The sequence below is a fragment of the Bos mutus genome, chromosome 13, assembly GCF_027580195.1.
Source record: "Bos mutus isolate GX-2022 chromosome 13, NWIPB_WYAK_1.1, whole genome shotgun sequence".
Lineage (NCBI taxonomy): Eukaryota > Metazoa > Chordata > Mammalia > Artiodactyla > Bovidae > Bos > Bos mutus.
This window is the reverse complement of record NC_091629.1, coordinates 22,118,907-22,143,374: the sequence shown is the minus strand read 5'-3', so window position 1 is coordinate 22,143,374 and position 24,468 is coordinate 22,118,907. Positions and strand designations below refer to the sequence as shown.

At 49.6% G+C, this 24,468-nt stretch overlaps 1 protein-coding gene across 1 annotated transcript in view; it reads right to left on the bottom strand.

Moving 5' to 3' along the window:
* Window positions 1–24,468, bottom strand: part of CDH22 (cadherin 22) — a 141,366-nt gene that overhangs the window by 48,379 nt on the left and 68,519 nt on the right. Inside the window, 2 exon segments of the mRNA XM_070382060.1 lie at window positions 5,555–5,674; window positions 20,804–21,098. Of these exon segments, the coding sequence (XP_070238161.1) occupies window positions 5,555–5,674; window positions 20,804–21,098 (415 nt within the window).

Sequence of the window (24,468 nt, the reverse complement as noted above, 5' to 3'; positions counted from 1 at the left end):
GTCCGTGCTCCACAGTAAGAGAAGGCACCGCCATGAGAAGCCTGCGCACCACAGTGAGAGTAGCCACCACTCTCCGCAAGCAGAGAAAAGCCCACAGCAATGAAGACCCAGCACAGCCAAAACGAAATGAATAAATAAAATCATAGGAAATAGGTGGGGAAACAGTGGAAACAGTGTCAGACTTTATTTTTCTGGGCTCCAAAATCACTACAGATGGTGACTGCAGCCATGAAATTAAAAGACACTTACTCCTTGGAAGGAAAGTTATGACCAACCTAAATAGCATATTCAAAAGCAGAGACATTACTTTGCCAACAAAGGTTCGTCTAGTCAAGGGTATGGTTTTTCCTGTGGTCATGTATGGATGTGAGAGTTGGACTGTGAAGAAGGCAGAGTGCCGAAGAATTGATGCTTTTGACCCGTGGTGTTGGAGAAGACTCTTGAGAGTCTTGGACTGCAAGGAGATCCAACCAGTCCATTCTGAAGGAGATCAGCCCTGGGATTTCTTTGGAAGGAATGACGCTGAAGCTGAAACTCCAGTACTTTGGCCACCTCATGCGAAGAGTTGACTCATTGGAAAAGACCCTGATGCTGGGAGGGATTGGGGGCAGGAGGAGAAGGGGACAACAGAGGATGAGATGGCTGGATGGCATCACTGACTCGATGGACGTGAGTCTGAGTGAACTCTGGGAGTTGGTGATGGACAGGGAGGCCTGGCGTGCTGCAATTCATGGGGTAGCAAAGAGTCAGACACGACTGAGCGACTGATCTGATCTGATCTGATCTGACCTTGGGCAAGTTCTTAACTCTCTCTGAGCCTCAGTTTCCAATTCTGTACAATGGGACTACTCAGTGGAAAGGGCTCTTATGTGGGTTAAATGAGACAAAGCTTCAGCAGCAGGTCCCACATTTTGGAGATGCCTTGAGGATTCCCCCTCCTCAAGTCCTGGGTTGTGGACCCCATAAATCAGTTCCACAAGCACCGAGATCCACAGTGGCCTTGTTCGTCATCTTATCTATACAGTCCAGCACATAGTAGGTGTTTGATAAACATTTTGACTTACGGACCTACAACCATAGACCCTCTGCCTGCCTCTCGCAGCCTGGGTGTAGTTGTCTGTCTGTATCTGGCTTCTCTGTTGGAGCAAAAGCCCATGAAGGCAGAAACCAGATCCAGTGCATCATCCTGACCCCCAGGATCTGGCACTTACAAGGGTGAGTTTCATTCCCTCTTCAGGAAGCCAATGTTTCTGGTTCAGCTAAGAACGTTCCGCAGAGATCTGGAAGTCTCTGAGAGCCAGAGGCTTTCTATTCTTGCTGGGATGGTGGCTGGGCGGGGGCTGTTAATGAGAACCTGGCCCTGGCTCCCCACAGCCTCGTCCTCACCCGACGCCCCCAGTTCCAGCTGTTATCCTCCCCGCCCCTGCTGTCCCCTCCAAATGCTGCAGAAGGGGCCCTGGAGCCCAAGTGACGCCTCATTAGCCCCGCAAATGCCATCCCTGTTTTCCCAGTGGGGGGTCTGCTGGCAGGCCTGGCCTTTAAAACACACACGCTAATTTCTCCTCTGGCACGGGCCTCGTGGCGCCCCGCCTCCTCCCTTCTCTCACACCTTCCTCTCAGGCCCCGTTCCGGCTCTGCTCCCTGCTATCTGCACAGCAAGAACAGACTGTACCTCGCCACGGCTGCTAAATATAGACCCGCATCAGCGGAATATTCCTGGCTGGGGAAATGGAGCTGGGGCTGGAAATGGCACCAGGGCGGCTCCTACCCTGGGGCCGAAGGCTCGGGGAGGAAACATCGAGTCCTTCCTGGGCAATACCTCCCCAAAGACCCTTTCAGACTGTGGAAGCTGAAGGATCCTGAAAACAAGGACCCCGTTTGTGTTTCTCCACTTGCCTTGTCCTGTGCCCACTTTCGAGCTTCTTGAGAAGCGTTCCTGCCCACCCAGGCTCCACGGTCTCCTACTTGCCACCTTCCTCCCGGCTCTCTGCAGCGGGGGATGCTCTTTCTTAGAATCTGGCCATCCTCTTCATTCTCTTGGAGTCTGATGCTTCATCTGCCCACCCCTGTCACCTCCCAGACTCGGTCCTGGCCCTGCCCTTATTTCTCTGGCCTGCCTTTTCCTTCCCACCTTAAAGCTGATGAAGGCATGAAGGTTGCATCATCATCATCCCCAGGGGTTGCACTGAGCCCATCACACCCTCATTGCTCCCTGGCCTGCATCTTCTGTCCTAGATACCGGGTGGCCGACCCCCTCACTTTCATTCAGGGCTCAGCCCCAGTGTCACCTCCCCAGAAAGGTCTGTCCTGATTTCCTCATCGAAGTCTACTCTCTTATCCTGCTTAGGTGTCCTCCTAGCACTCATTGCTACTCAGTATCATGTTGCATGTTTATGTGCTTGTTTCTGTATTTCCTACTTAAAAGCTCCGTGAGGGTAGGGTCTCGGGTTTGTCTATTGCTGCACTCCTAGGGCCTGGAGACAGCAGGACATGTACAGGCGTTCAATAAAGAGCTGGTGAATGAATGAATGAATTCTCCTACTGGACCCTCCCAGCAATCACGTGAGATGAGTATTATTATCTCTCTTGTGCACACAGGGAAGCCAAAGCTCAAAGAGTCCCAAGCGTTCTTGGAGCTTTACGCCCATATTTCAGATGGCCCATTCTAGACGATTCTTCCCTCCTCGCATCTTAAAGCCAATGGAGTTAAAATCGAATTAAATAGCTCTGCACCAGATCCTGAAGCATACTCAGTAATTCCTCTGCCCCGCGACAGTTTTCTTAAGCCACACCCATCCTTTTGTTTTTGTAGATGGTGCCCCTTTCCATCCCAGGTGCCAATGTTAGGAAACCCCAGATCCCTTCCTTAATCTAGTCCTGTGCATTCACCCAGGTCTCCAAGGTTTGCCCTTTGCAGGATCTCACTGTCACCCTCATTCTCCCTCTTTAGCATCTCCATGAATCTTCCCTAGCAATCCCGAATCATCTCCGGCCCCCAACAAGAAGAAGCAAGTTAAGGAGTCTGGGTGGGTGCCAAGAAAGGGCGCAAGCTTTGACTTTTGTCTTTCGGGGCTCTCTGCTGGCACCCCAGGCTCCTGGGTGTCCCTGAATTCAGTGCTTGCTTCTGAGCCATGCTATACAAGGGCAGCCCGAGGGATCTTGTTAAAATGAAAACCTGAGCATGTCACTTTCCTGCTTTAAAGTCATCAATGAACCCACAAGGTTGGCAAGGGGGAAGGGAAACAAGCTCTCTCCTAGGCGGCTCTTTGCAAGTGTAATCTGGTACATTTGGGCATTATCTATCCTGATTCCAAAAGCACATGCTCTTTGACCCAGCTTTTCCACTTCCCGAAAATTATCCTGCAGATACACTCACACAAGCACAAAATGATATATGTATGAGGTTATTCACTGCAGCATTGTTGGTTGTAGGAAAAGATTGGAAACAGCGTAAGTGTCCATCAAGAGGGGACTGGTGAAATAAATTTCAGTGTATCCACAACAGCTGTTAAATAAAAGAATGAGGAAGCTCTTTATGTGCTGATATGGGATAATCTGCAAGATGTATTGTTAAGCAAAAAAGGCAAGCAGTGTGTATAGTGTGTGTTTATAGCTACCGTTTGTGTAAAAAAAAACCCAACAAACAAATACATGTACCTACTTTCTTGTACATGCATAGAATAGCTCTGGAAAGATACACAAGAAAATTACATTGGTTGCTTTGGGGATACAGACCAGCTATCTGGGGGACTAGAAGGGGTGAAAAATTTCCATTAAATACAAATTTGGGCTTTTTGGGGGGCTGTGCTGGGTCTTTGTTGCTGTGTGTGGGCTTTCTCTAGTTGCAGTAAGTGGGGGCTACTCTCTAGTGGGATGTGGGCTTAGCATTGCCATGGCTTCTCTTGTTGCAGAACACGGGCTCTAGCCTCACGGGCTCAGGAGTTGTGGGTTGTGGTACATGGGCTTAGTCCCTCCGTGGCATGTGGGATCTTCCCAGACCAGGGATCAAACCTGTGTCTCCTGCATTGGCAGGCAGATTCTCTACCTCTGAGCCACCAGGGAAGCTCCCAAATTTGGACTTTTTGAATCTTGAAATGTATTATCTATTTAAAAAAAAACAATATTTTTCAAGTGAATGAGTTCAAGGTCTCATAGGATATACACACCACGTGGCTCCCTTTGGGATTGCAGCTTCTGAGGGTGAGAGTGCTTTTCCTTCCTCTCTTTTTAAAAACATTTCTTTCATGTTTGAATGTTTTCTAAAATGTATTAGTTTTGCAAGGAGAAAAAGTAATGCAGATATTATGTGTAAGAGCATGTGATTATAGACTGGAACCCTCCCCTAAACAAAACAAACTCACATACACACAATATCCCAATCTCAAATCTATCAAACACCCTCCCGCCCCACTGCCCTTAGAATAAAATCCAAGTGCTTTGCTTGCCTTGCACGCGACGCAGCCAGGCCCCAGCCAGCCTCTCCACGTCCCCTCTCCACAAGCCTCTTCCCAAGTCCTGAGTTGTTTACGATTCCCCTTATGCCTCAGGCTGTTCTCTTCCTCCCAGTTTTGCCTGCACCATGCCCTCTGCCTGGAATGCCCTTCTCTGCATCTCGGTCTGGCCAGCACTTTATCCTTTGGAGATTGCTACCACTGCCTCCGAGACACTGGCATCCTAATTGCCCAAGCAGACGCCTGTCGCCCTGCCCCCACTGGACTAGGAGCCCCATGGTGACTTTCGATAAGCATTCGGTGGTGTCTGATGTCTCAACCCCTGCCTTCTCCAGTCCCAGGGACAGTGAGAGCACTGCTCTTGGCATTGGCAGCCACAGCCAGCTATGGGACCTCGAGTGAACCAGTTCGCCTCCTCCTCTGTCCTCTGTGCCACTCCGGCAAGCTGCTGCCCCACCCCGGGATGTACTCAGGTTCTAGCCTCTGAGTGAGTGAAGCAGTGGACAGTGGGAGGGGTACTGCAGCATTGCTTGGTGGTGCTGGGGAGAGCAGTGAGCCAAGACCTTCCCTAACGGTCTTGGCTTCTGTCTTCCCATCAGATCCTTAACAACTGTCACTTGAACAGAGGTTTCACAACTGCCAAAAATGTGCCTTGCACAGGCCCACTGCCGTCCCTGCTACCTGTCGGCCCCCAGCTACACTTATGACCATGGCCGACTCGTATGGACTGCGGACGCGTCCGCCCAGTTTAGTTCCTAGGCCAAGGTGAGGGGCCACGGAGTTCAGATCTCTGACGTCTTTTCAGGAGGCTCATAGTGGTTGCCTCCCGCCTTTTGGTTTCCGTGCCAGTCTTGCAGGTGCCTCCCACTCCATTTTTCCCCCTACTGCTCTGTCGTCTCTTCCTACCTGGCTGCCCTCCATCTCCGCTACCCTGGGGTCTCCTGGATCCAGTGAGATGTTTCGGTATCCTGTCCTAACCTCAGCGCTGTTAGTTGGAAGGCTGAGAACAGAAGTCCGTCCGCCTCTCTGGCCCCGCCCCACCCCTTATGCCCCGCCCCGGCCCCGCTTATGGCCCCGCCCCTTGGACTAGTCCCGCCCCTCACCTGTCTTGGGGTCCACGGTGAAGTGATGCTCGCCATCCAGCACGCTGTACACCAGTCGAGCGCTGCTGCCATACGTGGGGTCATCCGCATCCGAGGCCATTACCTGCATCACCGATGTGCCTGGGGAACAAGCGAGACAGAGGTCAGCTGGCGCCGCTGTGCTCGTTCTCTCCACCTCTCCCCACCCACGAGGAGCTGGGAAAGGAGACTAAGGCTGGAGGTCACTGAAGCCAATCCTTTCACAGTCCCCTTGTCCACATTAAGCCCCAACCCGCTTCCAGATCTAGGGACCTTCCCAGTAGCACGAGCAGGACCATGGAGCCAGATCTGGATTCAAATCTCCTTTCCCAGCCGCAGGACTCTGGCAAGAGAAGAGAGACTCTCTGAATCTCAGTTTCCTCACCAGAAAAATGGGGACAATCCTGGTCCTTGTTCATGATGGAACGCATTTTAAACTCCCAGTGTACAATGAACGGGCTCAGAGCCGTCTCTCACTGGTGGTGGAAATGGTTAATTTCACCAGTGAAGGTCATCACAGTCAGAGTTAGAGCTGAGACTGGAAACCATGCACTTTACTCCCAAAGCAGGGCTCTTTCTACCCATCCCAACCCGTCCTGATTTCTCAAGGAAATTCTGCCTTCTTCCTCCCACCCTCTATACTCCCATCCCCACCATGGAGGGGGCATGTGCAGAGGTCAATGCAGAAGGACAACCAAGTTTACTGAGACTCAGCAGCTAGTGTCTCTTGGCCACCAGGCAAAAGAACAGCAGTACCCAGCTCTTGCTTTGGGAAGTAGTTGGCTGTGGTCCTTGGTGCCCTCCTCGCTCCTCCCCCCTGGTGCCCAGACAGTCCCCAGTCCCAACGCACACACTTTTCCTCATGCTTCGCACGTAGGCTGCTGGGGAGAGTATAAATTGGATAAAAGTCCATCAAACAGCGGCAATTAAGTTATTGATTTTCGACGCTGCCTCATTAAACTGGGAGCTTCTCTCGGCCTGTCCCAGAGATGGCTCTAATTTGACATCATGTTCAATTTGACGAAAGCAGAGCTTGGGACGTGAGGCTGGACAGGGTGCAGATGATGGAAGGGGTGGGGGAGGGGTTGGATGGGGGGACGGGCTAAGCTGAGTGGTCCATCAGAACCTTTCCAGAGAGGAGGGGATAAGACCCAAGAGGGAGTCATGAAGGCTTGGGATGTGACCCAAGGGGGATGAGACTCAGGCATCACTTCAAGGAGATGCCCCCTTCTGGGTGCCCTGCTAAGGCTCCAGATAGAGCCCTCCTGGTGGGCTGGGCTCTCTGAGCCAGCGGGGTGGCATGCTGGGGGGTGCAGCCAGTTCACTGCCTGGCTAATGAGTGAGGCTCTGGAAGTGCTACTGCAGCAATTCTGCTGAGCCCAGACTGCCGCCCGCCTCTCCCGCCTCCAGCCTGGGGCCCTCGATCATTCCAGACAGACACATGTATTTATTTTTCACTCTTTTGCATTTCTCATTTCCCTCTCCGTGTCCCCCCCTCCCAGCCTCCTAAACCGGCCCTGCAATGCGCCTCTCTCTTTTGGCGGCTCCAGCTCTGCATCAACCATGTCAGAGTTGCCTGGAGAAGCTGAGAGGAAGAGGTTTGGGCAAGCCCCCTCCCTCTTGATGCTAGGTAACCAGGGGTCTTCTATTCAGGGCCAGGGCTTGATCCCAGGCCCCTCCTCTTAAACAGAGAGAAGAGAGAGTAATAGATGTTACTGAGCACTCACGGCATGCCTAGCTTCACCAGCCACTTAAATCCATTATCTCTAATTCTCATAGCATCTCTGAAAGGCAGAGTGGACCTCTCTAAATTACAGTGGTGGTGGCGGGGGGGGAGAGGTCAAACAGGGGAAAAGACCTGAATGGGGACACAGAGTGACGAAGTGGTGGGACTTGAACCCAGGACTCTCTAAGGTCAAAGTCCTCTGGAAGCCAGAGTCAGCACAGACACACGGTGACTCTGGATGGTGGCCTGCTGTACTGAATCACAGTCAGTGACTCCCCCACTCTTAGCAGTTTGACCTTGGGACTGTCATGAACCCCATTTTTGCCTCAATTTCCTCCTTTGTGAAATGAGGGTGAGAGTACCATCATACTCCTGGGATCGATTTCAGAATTCAAATAGATTTCCATATTCAGCAGCAAGGAAAGCGCCTACCCCCATGCTAAGAACTCAATAAATGCAGGTTGTTGTTGTCTTCTCAGGAGGCACTGCATGCCTGTATACAATGGCACAATCAAGCCTCCCTCACAGACATACTGAAATGAGAGATGATACATACAGCATCAGGCTCATGGTGGGCGCTCAATAAATAGTGGCTGCTGTAACTGTTGTGAGAGAGGATCTCCCTGTCACTCTCCTCTGCATGTTGCCCCCACCCCCTGGGCAAGACACAATGCTGGGTTGAGTGATTCCCCAGGGACATGGCTGAGCTCTCTCTCTCTCTCTCCCTGGCTGTATCCTAGGGACTCCCGCAGCGATGATGGAATCATTTCCCCAATCTGGGGTTCTTTATTGCAGCCATTACAGTTAATGCAGACGCATGGGGATGGTGAAGGGTCAGTGATTCACCCCTGGTTCCCCAGGCCCCACACTCCCTCCCACCTCCTTCACAAGTCAGCAGCTCCCCAGAATCAGCAGACAAATGGGTGCCGGGCTTGTGGATGCTGTAGGACCACTTTGTGCCATCCCCCTAAGTTTAGCAGATTGCATTTTACAATGTGCCATCACACTCTTCTCTCCTTCAGTCCTCATGCCAACTCGATGAGGTGGATGCGGTGACATGCTGGCAAATGTTTAACCATTGGCTCTGGGGGATGGAGGGGTGGGGATAAATGCCCTGCTTTGTAGGGTTTGCTGATTTCTATGGTGTAAATACTCTCACCATGGCCAATTTCAAACTACCAATGTGATATCAAGTGGCTTATGAAACTCCTGAAAATCAATATTTGGCTCTCATGAGCTGATACAAGCCAACTTCAGTCTACTCCTGCATCATTTCCATTTTACAGATGAGGAAACTGTTATGCACAGCAAAGGGTGGCAAGATAAATTAATAATGAATAATAATGAAACCCATTATTACATAAATGTCTTCAATGATAATGATAGATTAGGTTTATTAAATAACTACCTTGCACTACATGTTATAATAAGCTTTTTATGCATAGTATCTCATGGAATTCACATAATAGAGTCTTGAAGTAAGCTCTATTAAGATTTCTACTTTGCAGGTAAGGAAATAGAGGCTGAGTGAAGTTTAATAAAGAACCCCTTTTGTCTCAACTTCATCATCTGTGAAATAGGGGTACTCAGGACCATTGTAAGAACTCAAATAGATTTCCTTGTTTAACAGCTGGGACAGTGCCTGGCTAAATTCATCTGGCAAGGAAATAGGAGAGGCAAGATTCAAACCCAGGTCAATCTGATGTCAAAACACACATGTATCTTGCCTTATAAGGTAGTAGGGTGGGGATCAATAGGAGCAGAAGTAGACAGGCAAGTGAGAGAAGAGTCAAAGAAAGGAGAGAAAGAAAGAGCAGGAGGAGAGCAAGGAACTGGATTCAGGATTCTCCCTCCCTGGTATTTAGTTCAAGCCCAGACTTTCAGACAGAGAAAGCAATGGCAACCCACTCCAGTGCTCTTGCCTGGAAAATCTCATGGGCGGAGGAGCCTGGTAGGCTGCAGTCCATGGGGTCTCGGAGAGTCGGACACAACTGAGCGACTTCACTTTCACTTTTCACTTTCACGCATTGGAGAAGGAAATGGCAACCCACTCTAGTGTTCTTGCCTGGAGAATCCCAGGGACGGGGGAGCCTGGTGGGCTGCCATCTCTGGGGTCGCACAGAGTCGGACACGACTGAAACGATTTAGCAGCAGCAGCAGCAGCAGCAGACTTTCAGAAGCAGGGCTTCAATTGGCTAGGTTGAGCCATTCGCTGTCCGTGGTGCTGCCCCTAGCCCTTCTGCTATATGAGATTAAGGGCCTAATTCCAGACTGACGTAGGAAGGATTGCCCAAAGAATTCTTGCATAAACAGGATCGCAGAACTCCAGGGCTCCATGTAGAATGTTGGATATGGAAAGGCTGCTCCTTGAGGGGCACAGAAACCAGTGGTTCTCAATTTGGCTGCACATTAGAATCTCTTAGGAGCTTTAAAATAAAACTGATGTTGAGCCCCAACCCAGATTAATTTAATAGCACTCCCTTGGGGGTGGAGCACAGGCAAGGGTATTTTAAAAGCCCCAACAGTGATTCTAAAGTGCATCCCAGACTGAGAACTGATGCCCTAGATGCAACCCTGGATTGAACTGATGAGGAAACAGAGTCACAGAGAGACTCAGTGCGTTTCCCCAGGTGAAGTCACTAGTAAGTGGTAGGAAAAGATTCCAACCCACATCTCCGTAGCCAGCATGTCACCCTCCTGGACTCGCTGTGCCTGCACTGAGACTGACAAACAAAAGGAAGCAGCAAGTATGACACAAGCCACCAAATCAGCATGAGAAGTTGGACACTCCTACAAAGAGATGCCCCTCACAACTTCATGGAGACATGGGACTTCGGCATCAGAGAGTCCTGGGTTCAAATCCCACCACTTCCTCACTCTGTGCCCTCAATCAAGTCTTTCCCTTGTCTGACCTTTTTCCTCACAGTTTTCCTCGAAGTCAGAGGGTCACACTCTGCCTCTCAGAGATGTTATGGGGATTAGAGATGATGGATTTAAGAGGCTGGTAAAGCCAAGCATTTAGTAAGTGCTCAATAAGAGTTTATTCCTTTCTCTTTTCTCTATATGGTCAGAAGATCTCTGGGGCTGTGTCTTTGCTTGTGAGTGGGAGACTCCCAGGCACCAGTATCAGGAGGGAGGGGGCTTGCACACCCTTCATTTCTAGTTTATCTGGGTGGCTCTGACATGGTTTATCATGGGTCCAGAACTAGAATCTATGCTCTGGCTCCCAGATCAGAACACTTTCTCTTCTCCCTTTAACCATTGCTGTTTATGAAATCCAACTGAGGCCCAGACATGGGCCCCAGAACCCCAAGCTGCTCAGGGAGAATGTGGTGCCATGTGGAGTGGAGGTCCGGGGTTGAAGACAAATTCTCATTCCAGCCCTGTCCTTGGCTCTCTGTGTGGCTATGGGACAACTACCGAACCTGACTGGGCCTCAGCTCCCCTTCTGTAAAATGGAGATAACACTTTATGCTTCCGTATCCTGGGTGAGGGAGACCCCTTGATGAGATGAAAGAGATAAAACGCTTTGGAAAAGAACGGAGTCCTCAATCGAGGTGACCAAGTGTCGTTATTGTGAAGATGTTTGTAATTATTATCATCCTGTTTCTTCCCTACCTCCCTCTGCTACCCTGCTGGGCCTGGGGAAACCCTTGGCTCACATTTAGCTTCTCAAACATTTATGAAAAATGAGTCCCACCCCCTGCTGCTGCTAGAACTGCGTGGAATGCTTTCTATTAAAAATTAAAAACCACTTGTCGAGTCTCTGGGAACAATCAGATTACACAGGAAACAAGTCCCTTCTCAAACCCCTCTCTTACCTCCGCCCCCCCGCCCCTATCAACTCCCTCTTTGCTCATCACTTACAATGCCGGCTCACTGCACTGGCATCAACTCCGCTTCCAGCTGCCCAATCAGGGCAGCCTAATATAGATGAATGATACACAGGAGATGCAGCAAAGTGGTTGCATGGAAAGGGGGGTCAGAAGATAGAGGGGCAGGAAGCAGGTCAAGAGACAAGGGACAGAGAAGGCGGCATACAGAGATGGGGTAAGAAAGTGGGTCAGAGGCTGAGAAACAAGACACAGAGATGCAGACAGATGGACAGAGAGAAAGTGACAAAAACAGAGGTACCCAGATACATAGGGAGAAATGAGAATAGAGCTAGAGAGACGAGGGTCAAAGAGGCAGATATACATACATATATATATATTGAGAGAGAGACAGAGACGGGGACAGAAAGAGGTTGCCAAGGACTCACCCAGGCAGGCAACACTTGAGTGTGTGTGTGTATCTCATCTATCCCCCTAAGAAAGGGGATTCTTCTTTTGTTTCAAATCGAGTCCCATTGACTCTTCCATCCTCTCCCCACTTAAATGGGACTCTCTGTGGAGTAGTCTGGTCACCTCGTTTATTCGGGGCAGCAACATTCTAAGTTTCTGCAGTAGCATCCCTCGGCCAGTTGCAGAAAGCAAACATTTTTGGCTTATGATTCCGTTCTATTCGGTCACCCAAGATATACAGAGCACCTACTATGTGCTAGACCCCGGAGGGTAGGATGCCACATTTGTTACCTTTGTACTCACTGACACGTGGGCACCGGGCCTGGCAGAGAGGGGCTGCTTGTGTTTGCTGAGGGATTTGTTGATGGAAAAGACAGAGAACAAAGTGAAGCCAGGGCCTGTGCTCCTCTCTGCCACCTCTCTCCACCAGAAACCTCCTGCCCCTTTTCTCCCTATCCTGGGTGGTGAGAGCCAGTGCCGTTGCTAGGCAAGGCGATATTGCACATATAGATCTTCCTGGACTTTAATTAAAAACATCTTTAGAATGTGTCTCTGCAGAGGCCAGCAATTGATTCCTGGCTTGGGCCTGAGGGCTGTTGAGCCACACTCTCTCCAGCAGCAGGTGGGACAGTCAGAGGCTACCAGCCTGCCCTGCCCTCCCCAAACAGGACCTCTGGGAGCACACTGCCCCCTGCCTTCCTCCTCTCCTCTCTGTCACCGTCCTCTCAAGCACGGGCCCTGGCAATCAGATAGTATGTCCTCGCGATTTTATTTCTCCCTCCCCTCTCGGGCCTCAGTTTCCTCAGCTGTAAAATGAGGGTATCTACACTTAACCCAAGAGAGTTCCTGGGAGGATGAAATGAGATTAGGGGTGTGAAAGGGCTTTGTAAGCTCTAAAGTCCTGTGCACACTAAAACTGTTTCTCATGCCCACTGAGGCAAGTAGCTTAGGTTCTGGATCCAGGATCTGGGTCCAGTTCTGGCTCCAGCTCTTACTATGGAACCTCAGGTAAGTTACTTTATCTCTCTCCACATTTATCTCCTCATTGGTAAAATGAGGACAGTAATACCTTCCCTGCTTATTCCCCAGGACTGTGAGAATAAAGGGAAATAGCTTTGTGAAAACAGTGTTGGCTGATAGCTATTATTTAGTGGATGTCCCGAGAAGTGCAGACTGTACTACAACAGAGTCTTTTTCCATCTATTAAAGATGCTGCTCACAGAGGGATTGCAATACACAGGAAAGTGGCTGTGGCAGGGCCCCTGTCCATTTCCACAGTCTGCTGAGCCCCCATCTCATGGTCCAGCAATGACAATCCTATGGCATATGTGCCTCCATAGTCGCCTTCCTTTGCTCCCAGCAGACATCACTAATCGATTGTGGCATTCTTTTCTGCTAAGCCTGAATGAGACCTCAGACACCTTCTCAACACAGCCCTATGACCAGTTGACCAGAGTTGGCACCAGAGATGAAACTGATCTGCTAACACTTTGAGGACAGTGGCAGTATCTTGCTTATCTTTGCATCCTCACACACCTAGCGAAGGACCACATACATAGTAGGAACTATTATGTATTTACTGAATTAAAGCAACTGCTTATTTTTCTATCCTATTCAGGATATATATATATACATACATACGTATATATATGTATGTATATATATAAAGTAGGTACTAATAACGGAGAAGGCAATGGCACCCCACTCCCATACTCTTGCCTGGAAAATCCCATGGATGGAGGAGCCTGGTGGGCTGCAGTCCATGGGGTCCCTAAGAGTTGGACATGATTGAGTGACTTCACTTTCACGCACTGGAGAAGGAAATGGCAACCCACTCCAGTGTTCTTGCCTGAAGAATCCCAGGGACAGGGGAGCCTGGTGGGCTGCCGTCTATGGGGTCACACAGAGTCAGACACGACTGAAGCAACTTAGCAGCAGCAGCAGCAGGTACTAATAAATGTTTGCTTATTTGGGTGACTCATCTTTGAAACCCCTACAGACCCAAGTACACTGAAGGCCTTGTATATAATGGTTGCTAATAAACATTTGTGGATTTAACTCAATTACTTATCTTTACATCCCCAGCAGTGCCCAGAATAAAGTAGTGGGTAATAGATGTGTGCTGGATTGAACTTCTCATTTCTGTATCTTCAATAGTGCCAAGGATTTTGTCTTACACATAGTTGGCATTAAGAAGTAGGTGGAGTTGAACTGGGCATGGGAGCCCTGTGAAATTCCCTTGCTGTCCACTGGTCAGGTTCTGCCAGCCTACATAAGGGATCTGGGCCCCCCAACATCAGGAGATTATCTAGTCTAACTCTTCCATACCAAAACTCACTCCCTTTGTTGATTTCACCCAGCCTCAAGCTTTAAATTCTCGCTTTGCTGATGACTTCCAAAGTGGTAACTCTAGCCCTCATCTTGCTTCTGATCTCCTGACTTAGAGATCTAACTGTCCCTTTGACAACTCCACTTGGATTTCTAGTAGACACCTCAATCTAAACATGTCCAATAAAGAACTCTTAATTTTGTGCAAATTTGCTCTTCCTGGAGTGTTACCCAGCTCAGCAATAGCAGTTCCATCCATCTACTTGCTCAGGTCAAAAACTTCGGCCTCACCCTTGTCTTCTCTCTCTCTCACTCCCCTCATTCAATCCCTCACAAACCCCGTTGGTCTGCATTCAACATACATCCAGAATCCAAATCACCATTACCTCCTGCCCCAATTACAGGTGTCTCCTCACCGATTCCCCTACTTTCACCTTTAACCCCTATAGTTTAGTTTCAGCCAACAAATCATCTTTTTAAAATCTATGTTGGATCATAGAACTCCTCTCCTCAGCCCCCCGCCCTGTCTTACTCAAAGCACAACCACAAAGCTTTTAGCAGCTACAAAAGTCCGATGTGGTCCAGCTTCTGGTATCTCTTCTGACCTCCTTGGACCCTCTCCTCTTCCTTGACTCCTCTTTTCAGCCACACTGACTTCATTGCTATTCCTCAAACATGATAAAACACATCATGCCTCAGGACCTTTGCACTTGCTGTTTCCTCTTCCTGGAACATTCTTTCTCTAGCTTAGTTTTTGCGGGTCTTTTGTTGCAGTGCAAGAATTCTTTAGTTGTGGTGCAGGCTTAGTTGGTTCTTCAAGTGTCCCCGGAACCAGCAGCATCAGCATCAGCTTTGACAGCATCTTTGTTAAAAATGCCAACATTTCTAACAGCCCAGATGTGCTGGGCTTCCCCAGTGGCTCAGATGGTAAAGAATCTGCCTGTCATGCAGGAGACCCAGGTTCCAACCCTGGGTTGGGAAGGTCCCCTGGAGAAGGGAATGGCAACCCATTCCAGGATTCTTGCCTAGAGAATCCCATGGACAGAGAAGCCTGGTGAGGTACAGTCCATGGGGGTTGCAAAGAGGGACACGACTGAGCAACTAACACTGAATCAGAAACCCTGGGGGTAGAGGGGAGTCTTCTGTGCTTTAACAAGTCCTCCAAGTAACTTGGATGTACAATAAACTTTGAAAACCACTGTTTCACATGAACCTCACCAAGATGGTGGAGTAGAAGGACACGTGCTCATCTTCTGCAAGAACTCCAAAATTACAAGTCGCTGCTGAACAACCATTGACAGGAGAATGTTGGATCCCACCAAAAAAAAAAAGATACACCACATCCAATGGCAAAGGAGAAGCCCCAGCAAGACGGTAGGAGGGGCAAAATCACATTTAGAATCAAACCCCATATCCACAAGAGACACTGGGAGGGCTCAAACAAACCTTGTGCACACCAGGACCCAGAGACCCCACAGAGACTGAGCCAGAACTGTGTTTGAGTGTCTCCTGCAGAGGTATGGGTCAGCGGTGGCCTGCCACAGGGGCAGGGGCTCTGGGTGCAGCAGACCTGCGTATGGCATAAGCCCTCTTGGAGGAGGTCATCATTAAGCCACCAAAGAGCTGCCAGAACTTACACTGGACTGGGAAACAGACTCTTAGAGGGCACAAACAAAACCTTGTATGCACCAGGACCCAGGAGAAAGGAGCAGTGACCCCACAAGAGACTGACCCAGACTTGCCTGTGAGTGACCGCAAGTCTCCAGTGAAGGTGTGGGTTGGTGGTGGCCTGCTGCAGAATCAGGGGCACTGAGTGCAGCAGTACATGCATGGGACCTTTTGAAGGAGGTCGCCATTACCTTCATTACCTCCACCATAGTTTGGCCTCAGGCCAAACAACAAGGAGGGAACACAGCCCTGCCCATCAACAGAAAGTTGGATGAAAGCTTTACTGAGCATGGTCCCGGCCATTAGAACAAGACCCAGCTTCCCCCTCAGTCAGTCTCTCCCATCAGGAAACTTCCACAAGCCTCTTATCCTTATCCATCAGAGGGCAGACAGAATGAAAACCACAGTCATAGAAAACTAACCAATCTGGTTACAAGGACCTTGGCCTTGTCTAGCTCAGTGAAACTATGAGCCATGCCATAGCCACTCAAGACAGACGGGTCATGGAGGTGAGTTCTGACAAAACGTGGTCCACTGGAGAAGGGAATGGCAAATCACTTCAGTATTCTTGCCTTGAGAACCCCATGAACAGTATGAAAAGGCAAAAAGATAGGACACTGAAAGATGAACTCCCCAGGTAGGTAGGTGCCCAAAAGCTACTGGAGATTAGTGGAGAAATAACTACAGAAAGAATGAAGAAATGGAGCCAAAGCAAAAACAATACCCAGCTGTGGATGTGACTGGTGATGGAAATAAAGTCCGATGCTATAAAGAGCAATATTGCATAGGAACCTGAAATGTTAGGTCCATGAATCAAGGCAAATTGGAAGTGGTCAAACAGGAGATGGAAACATCGACATTTTAGGAATCAGCGAACTAAAATGGACTGGAATGGGTGAATTTAACTCAGATGACCATTATATCTACTACTGTGGGCAAGAATCCCTTAGAAGAAATGGAGTAGCCATCATAGTCAACAAAAGAGTCTGAAATGCAGTACTTGGATGCAATCTCAAAAATGACAGAATTATCTCTGTTCGTTTTCAAGGCAAACCACTGAGTATCACAGTAATCCAAGTCTATGCCCCGACCAGTAATGCTGAAGAAGCTGAAGTTGAATGGTTCTATGAAGACCTACAACACCCAAAAAAGATATCCTTTTCATTATAGGGGACTGGAATGCAAAAGTAGGAAGTCAAGAAGCAACAGTTAGAATTGGACACGGAACAACAGACTAGTTTCAAATCGGGAAAGGAGTACGTCAAGGCTGTATATTGTCACCCTGCTTATTTAACTTCTATGCAGAGTACATCATGAGAAATGCTGGGCTGGATGAAGCACAAGCCGGAATCAGGATTGCTGGGAGAAATATCAATAACATCAGATATGCAGATGACACCACCCTTATGGCAGAAAGCGAAGAACTAAAGAGCCTCTTGATGAAAGTGAAAGAGGAGAGTTAAAAAGTTGGCTTAAAACTCAACATTCAGAAAACTAAGATCACAGCATCTGGTCCCATCACTTCATGGGAAATAGATGGGGAAACAGTGGAAACAGTGTCAGACAATTTAGGGGGCTCCAAAATCACTGCAGATGGTGACTGCAGCCATGAAATTAAAAGACACTTGCTCCTTGGAAGAAAACCTATGACCAACCTAGACAGCATATTAAAAAGCAGAGACATTACTTTGCCAACAAAGGTCTGTCTAGTCACAGCTATGGTTTTTTCAGTAGTCATGTATGGATGTGAGAGTTGGACTATAAAGAAAGCTGAGCACTGAAGAATTGATGCTTTTTGAACTGTGGAGTTGGAGAGGACTCTTGAGAGTCCCTTGGACTGTAAGGAGATCCAACCAGTCCATCCTAAAGGAAATCAGTCCTGAATAGTCATTGGAAAGACTGATGCTGAAGCTGAAACTCCAAATCTCTGGCCACCTGATGCAAAGAACTGATTCATTGGAAGAGACCCTGATGCTGGGAAAGATTGAAGGCAGGAGAAGAAGGGGAAGGACAGAGGATGAAATGGTTGGATGGCATCATTGACTCAATGGACATGAGTTTGAGCAAGCTCTGGGAGTTGGTGATGGACAGGGAGGCCTGGTGTGCTGCAGTCTATGGGGTCGCAAAGAGCTGGACACGACTGAGCAACTGAACTGAGAACTGAGTTTCACATAGCTCCTTGGTCCTTTCCCTTGGTTCCTTCAAATCTTGTTCAAATGTTCTCTTATAAAAAAGGAAGGCCGGTATGTTCCTACTTCCCTGGTGGTTAAGAATCCGCCTTGCAATGCAGAGGATGTGGATTGAATCCCTGGTAGGGGAACTAAGATCCCACACGCATTGGAGCAACTAAGCCTGCGCCACAACGAAAGAATCCTTGCGCCGCAACACAATATCTGTGTGATACAGCGAAGATGCAGCCAAATAACTGAATAAATACAAAAAAAGAAAGGGCTCTCCCGACCTCTCTGTCTAAAATAGCACTCCCCCAATATAAGTCCCAATTCCCTTGGTCCTCACACTTACACCACAGGGTGTATTTATATCTTGACTTGTTTCTTTCTTTCCTATCTCTCTCCCTGCCCTAAATGTAGGCTTCCTAAGAATCTCCAATGCCTGAAACAGTCTCTGGCACAGAGTAGGCACTCAATAAACGTCTGGGCATGAATGAGCCCACTCTGTGCTCAGAGGGGAACCTGGGGCCCAGAGATGAGCAGGGACTTTCCTGAGGTCATGTGGGGAGCCAGGCTTCCTGACCATCAGATGTGGGACCCGCTTTGCAGCGTTAGGCTCAGCGTGGCTGGTGTGCCCCTCCTCAGAAGCGTGGCTCATTGGAGTCCCCCGGCACAGTTCCTTTCCCTTTTAAGCTGTGAGTGGTTTAATTTGTGAGCGCTGCTGCCTTTCATGTCCCAAGCTGTGTCCCTGCTTCGTCTGATCTCCGAGGCTGCCCAGACCCCGGTGCTGCTTGTCGGCCCCGCCCCCCTCAGCCCAGATCAGGAGGCTCAGTAATTGTGACTGATTTTCAAAGCTGCCTGGAATCTCCGTAAGCACCCAAGTGTCGGATTTGCTTTTCCTTCAAAAAGTTGCTCAAATGCAATAAACTAATTTAATTTCTGCTTCCTCCTCCCACCTCCTGGGTTCCCCCAGCTTGTCCCATTTTTTCCTGAGAGGAATGTCAGAGTCAGTGGACCAGGAGACGGGGGTGGGGCAGGGAGGGGGTTCCTTGTGGCTGGGCTCATCAAGCTGGGGGCTGGCTCAGCCTCCCACTCTCTGGGTGACCTTGAATGAGTCCTTGCCCTTTTCTCGGTCACTTTTCCCATGAGTGACACAAGAACCTTGCCACTCCAAAAGCCTGGGAGCCCAGCACAACGACCTGCTTGGTCATTGACTTGCTATGTGACCGTGGGTCACATCATCTACTCTCTCTGAGCCTTGGTGTTTCCATCTGTTCAGTGGGGATGCTGACATCAGTCCTGCCACCTCTCAGAGTCAAAGTGAGACTGAAGTGCTGATGGGCAAGCCAGCATGGGGGATATGGGGCTACACCTCCCTCTGGACCCCTCATTCCCATCCACTCTCCACCCGGAGGCAGAGGGAGGCTTCCAAAATGCAAGTCTGCCCACTTACTTCCTTGCTTAAGCTTTTCCCAGACTACCTGCTTCCCTCAAGTCCTTTGCATGAATCCAGTTTCCTCCTCTAGCCTCATCTCTCGCTACCTTTCTGGCTTTTCCATGTGGAAATGTGCAGTTCAGTTTTGGGTGAAGAGAGACAGGGCTACATCTCTTTTGGCCAGAGTTTGAGTCCAGGAGTAAGGGCTGCTGGACTTGGGAAATCAGAGGCTTCATAAGCTACCTCTGACTTGCAGTGTGACCTGGGGCCCGTCACGGCTCTTCTGAGCCTCAGTTTCCCCACTTGCAAAACTGATTTCTAAGTACTCCCTGGGTTTCTGCCATGGACAACCTCCAAATTTATCTCTCTAGCTCAGACCTTGCAGCTGAAACTGGATACTGAACTGCCTTTTTCAAGATCTCTCCTTGGCTTTCTAATAAATACTTTCAACTTAGTTCATCTAACCAAACTCATGATTTCCCTCCATCCCCACAAATCTGTTCCTCCCACTGTTTCTCCCATCTCAGTAAATGGAGATTCCATCTATTTAATTGCCCATGTCAAAATTTCAGTAGTCATCCTTGAATCTTCTTTCTCTCACACCCCACATCCAATCCATTAGCAAATGCTTTCAGCTCTACTTTCGAAATATATCTAGAAGCCGACCTCTCTTCAGTACTCTTACTGGTACCACCTTGTTCCAAGCTACCATCATTTCCTGCCTAGGTAATTGCAATATCCTTGTCAACAAGCTATCTGTTTCTGCCTTTCCCCCACCTCTCCATCTAATCTTCATAGAACAGCCACAGGATCCTGTTCAAATTAAGTCATATCATGTCAGTCTTCTGAACAAGCCCCTCCACTAACTTCCCAGCTTGCTGAGCATAAAAGGCAAAACCTTGGCTATGATCACATGGCTGCCTGATCTGGTCTCCTCTCTGCTTCCCCTCAGAGGGAATTCAGCCTTGGGGCCTTTGCTTATACTGTTCCCACCGCCTGGAATGCTGTTCCCTGGGCGCAGGCTCTCACTTCTTTCGAGTCTTTGCTTCAGTGTCTTCTTCCCAGCCCCAGGATTGGTTTGTTAACTTGCTTCCTGCCTGTCTTCCTTGACCAGAATAGCCCTTCCATAAGAGCAGAGAGGCTGGTCTGCCTCCTCCTTGCTGTGTCCCCAGTGCCTATGCATATTTGTTAAATGAATGAATGCATTCATTCAGCAGACGCATGACCTGTCAAATGCACGCATGGGTCCTAAAGGCCATGCACATGTGCACATGTGTGAGAATACAGTATGCACAGCAGACAACGCCAGCACACCAGTGTGTGGTGTGTGAACACGAACCCACACCCACATTCACACCCCCCCATTCCCTGTTCTCCCACCATCCTTTGCGCTCACCATTTTCTCTGGTGGGGAAGGTGGTAGTGGCCAGCTTGCTCCTCAGCCCATGACTCCAGTTTCTATCAGGAGCCCTGGGCTAAGTGATTGTCCAGGACTGTGCCTGGGCACCTGGGCTCACAGCTGTACCCTGACTCCCCTCCCCCAGAAGGCTCCTCTCTCAACCCGGCCGCTCCCCTTCCCCTCTTGCTGACTCACCCCACCCCCCGGAGCCCACCGCCCACCTGTGGGTGAGAGCTCGGCCACGCTGCCAATGTAGGGGCCATGCAGGAAGCGGGGCTCGCTGTCGTTGATGTCCTGCACCTTGATGATGAACTCTGACTCAGGCTCCAGCAGGCGGTTGGTGGCACGGTCCCGAGCTTGAGCCCTCAGGGTGTAGAAGGTCTTCTGTTCCCGGTCCAGGCGCTCCATGGCGTGGATGTCACCTGTCAGCTCATCAATCAGGAAGATGGTCCCAGCGCCCTCACCCGAGATGGTGTACTTGATGGCCCCGTCACCCTCGTCTGAGTCCGAGTGGATCTGGGGAGGCAGGGAGGAAGGCAGGATGGAGGCCAGGGTGGGAGCCCCTTTTGGTGCCCCACTCCCCCAGCAAGTCCCACTGGGAGCCTGTTCCTAAGCACATCTCTTCTTGCCCATTCTTCAGTGAAGACACTGAGGCTGGGGAAACCAAATGTCATCCCAGTCCCAGGCCTCACTGTCTGGTCTGGCATGTTTCACTAGCCCTCCATGGCTCTTCCTGCTCTAGCCCTGCCCCTGTAATCGACCTTCCCCTCTGTGGCCAGAGATATCAGCCTCAGAGGCAGATCTGAACAGGTCCTCCCCTGCATGCAATCTTCTATGGCTCCCTATCACCCTTACAAAGAAGTCATAGCCACCTCCACACCTCTCTGCTTTTTCTTTGTGTGTCCTGCCTTATTTCTCTATCTACTGAAAGTCTCCTCATCCTGCAAGGCTTGCCACATCTTGCAAGTTTAAATGCCACCTCTTCTCAAAAGCTTTTTTTTGGGACCCACCCCCACCCCCACCTCCACTCCACCTCCAACTCTGCCATTCCGCTCCAAGATCTTTGCAAGACGTCAAGCCATCGTTATCACGTTTGCTGTAGCCATGCTTCTCAAATCTTACTATGCATGCAAATCACCCAAGATCTTGGTAAAAAGCAGATTCTGACCCAGGGAGTTTGGAGTGGGGCCTCAGAATTTGCATTTTTAGCAGATTTCCAAGCTGCTGTCCATGACCCTTGCCGGAGTGACAGGGATAGGGTCCCTAGGCTCAGAGCCTGCAGAAGTATCTTTCTACTTCTCTGGAGAGCAGCCTCAGGGCTTGGCATATGCTGGAGACAGGGACTGGAAGGACAGAGGGGAAAGTGGGGTGCAAACGGGAGGAGCACCCACCATGTGCCCGGCAGTGAGCTGAGCAATTTACATACTTATTTGGTGCAGAGGGCTTTAAAAAGAAAATTGCTATTAGAGTAGGTTTTGCTATCTTTACTTGGCAGATTTTTTTTTTTTTTTTCCTTCTGAGGACTAGAGAGATGGGATGAATTGCTCAAGGTCAGACTGCTGGAGGAACTGGCCTGGTCCACAGTCTGGGCTTTCTCACTCCATCCTCACGCCTCCTGGGAGAAGCCCATGGTGGAGGGAAGAAGCAGTACAGCTTGGTCAAGCCTCAGTGCCAGCATCACCTCCCTGTGAATTCTCGCACAAGTCACTACCTCTCTGGGCCTCAGGTCCCTCCTCTATAACATGCGGAGCATAATAGCACCTCCCCTAGAGGTGCTGGAGGATGGCACGCCTGCATGCTGAGTGACTTCATTTGTGTCCGACTCTTTGTGACCCCATGGACTGTAGCCCGCCAGGCTCCTCTGACCATGGGATTATCCCAGGCAAGAATATGGAGTGGGTTGCCATTTCCTCCTCCAGGGGATCTTCCCAACCCAGGGATCAAACATGTGTCTCTTACATCTCCTGCATCGGCAGAGGGGTTCTTTACAACTAGCACCACCTGGGGAGCCCAAATGGAGGGCTAATTGAGTCTGAAGTCCACATAAGGCCCTTAGCACTTGCCTGGCACCAGATGATGTTAACAATATGTAACAGCCAGCCTGGCAGTGGCACTGCCTATGGAGTGGTACCACAGCAGAGCCCCTGCTGGTCCAGGTGGGAACACTTTGGATGCTGGATCACAGAGAGGTCCGAGGAGCGGAGGGAGCCGAGGGGAGGGAGAGGAAACAGACTATTAACCGCAGGTAGGGAGCCTTTTCACTATTTTAGCAACTGGTACAACTATACTGGTAGGTACTAGCTGAAAATCAGTCCTGCCCGAGACATAGTAAGTGTCCCATAAATGGTAGCTATCATTATTATTATATTATTGTTAAATGTTAGCTATATATAACTGAGATTTAATCCAGGCATGCTAAGCTCCAGAACCCAGGCTGTTTTCACTGCACCGAGATCTCCTGGGCAAGGAACCAGCAGAAAGACTGTTCTCCCACATAGAAACACCCAAGTCCTTATCCTACAACGTCCAAATCTCTCAGGCAGCTCTGAGCAGAAGAAAACGCATCCAAGGAAGCCAGTGACCTTGGGTGGCTCTCTGCTGCTCTCTAAGCTTCCGTCAAGATGGGGCATGAACAAGAGAAGCCCTAAAGGCCCCTTTCAGGCCAGGAGGCCATGTACCCCAGCCCACTCAGCAGGATAACAGGTGCCAATGAAGTCATCACAAAGAGGGATAAAAGCCCACCCCCTGCCATGCAGGAGGAGCCTGGGTATAAATTCTGCTGGTGGAACTTTGTGTCTGAAAGGTGGATTATAGAAGTGCCATTTGGAAGATTGAATGGCCCATAAACATTTTCATATTTCATTAGCCGATTAATGGGCATCTCTCTCTTTTTGGCGAGTCTGCTGATTCTCAGCAGAAATTGCGGGGAGTAAATGGAGGCGTCGGGTGGAACCTTTCCGGGTCCCCGTCCTGTTATAGATTGCCCCAATTAATGCCCGTCCTGGGCTCCACTGAGAAGCCTTCTTCCTGTCCAGTTACTGTTAATAGATTTCTCATAAGTGGCTGGATTGTAAAAACCTCATAACTCAGTTTAATACCCCCAATAAAATTATCTCAAGACATCGGCCCTGAATCATCGGCAGTGCTGGAGATGAGGAGACCTGTCTCTCCTGTTTGCTGTTTACACTGTTCCTCCACCTCTGCCCGGAGGAGGTGGGGACCAGAGAGGGTGAATGGGTTCCCTTTTTGGATGACTTCACCCACTTCCTAGTCAGATCCGTTGCGGGTTTATTTAATCAGCACACACTCCTCCCCAGAAGTCTGGTGGAATAGATGCCATTTGGGGGAATGCATAACAGCGGTAATCTTATTAGTCTTCATCACCACCCTAATAAGAACAAAATGTCATTCTTAGTTCCATTTATCAGATGAGGAAACTGAGGAACACAGAGGGGAGGTCATTTGTTTGGTCACCCAGCTAAGTGCAGGAAGCCAATCTCCTGAACCCATCACTCATGAATCTTGTGATCACACCATCTGTTATTTTTATCCCTCTGGGTCCGTTTTTCCACCTGAGAAATCGGATCAAGTCCTACCTGGCACAGATGCGGTGAAGACGAAACAGGTTCAACCCCTGGGTCGGGAAGATCCCCTGGGGAAGGAAATGGCAACCCACTCCAGTATCCTTGCCTGGGAAATACCCATGGACTAGGAGGAGCCTAGTGGGCTACAGTCCATGGGGTGGCAAAAAAGTTGGACACAACTCAGCAACTAAACAACAACACACTCTGTAAGTGATTGTCGCCTTCCCTTTCTGTCTCCTAGGTCTCCATCACATCCCTGAAGCCTTTAACATTTTATCTCAGCCTCTGGCCAGGGATCGCCT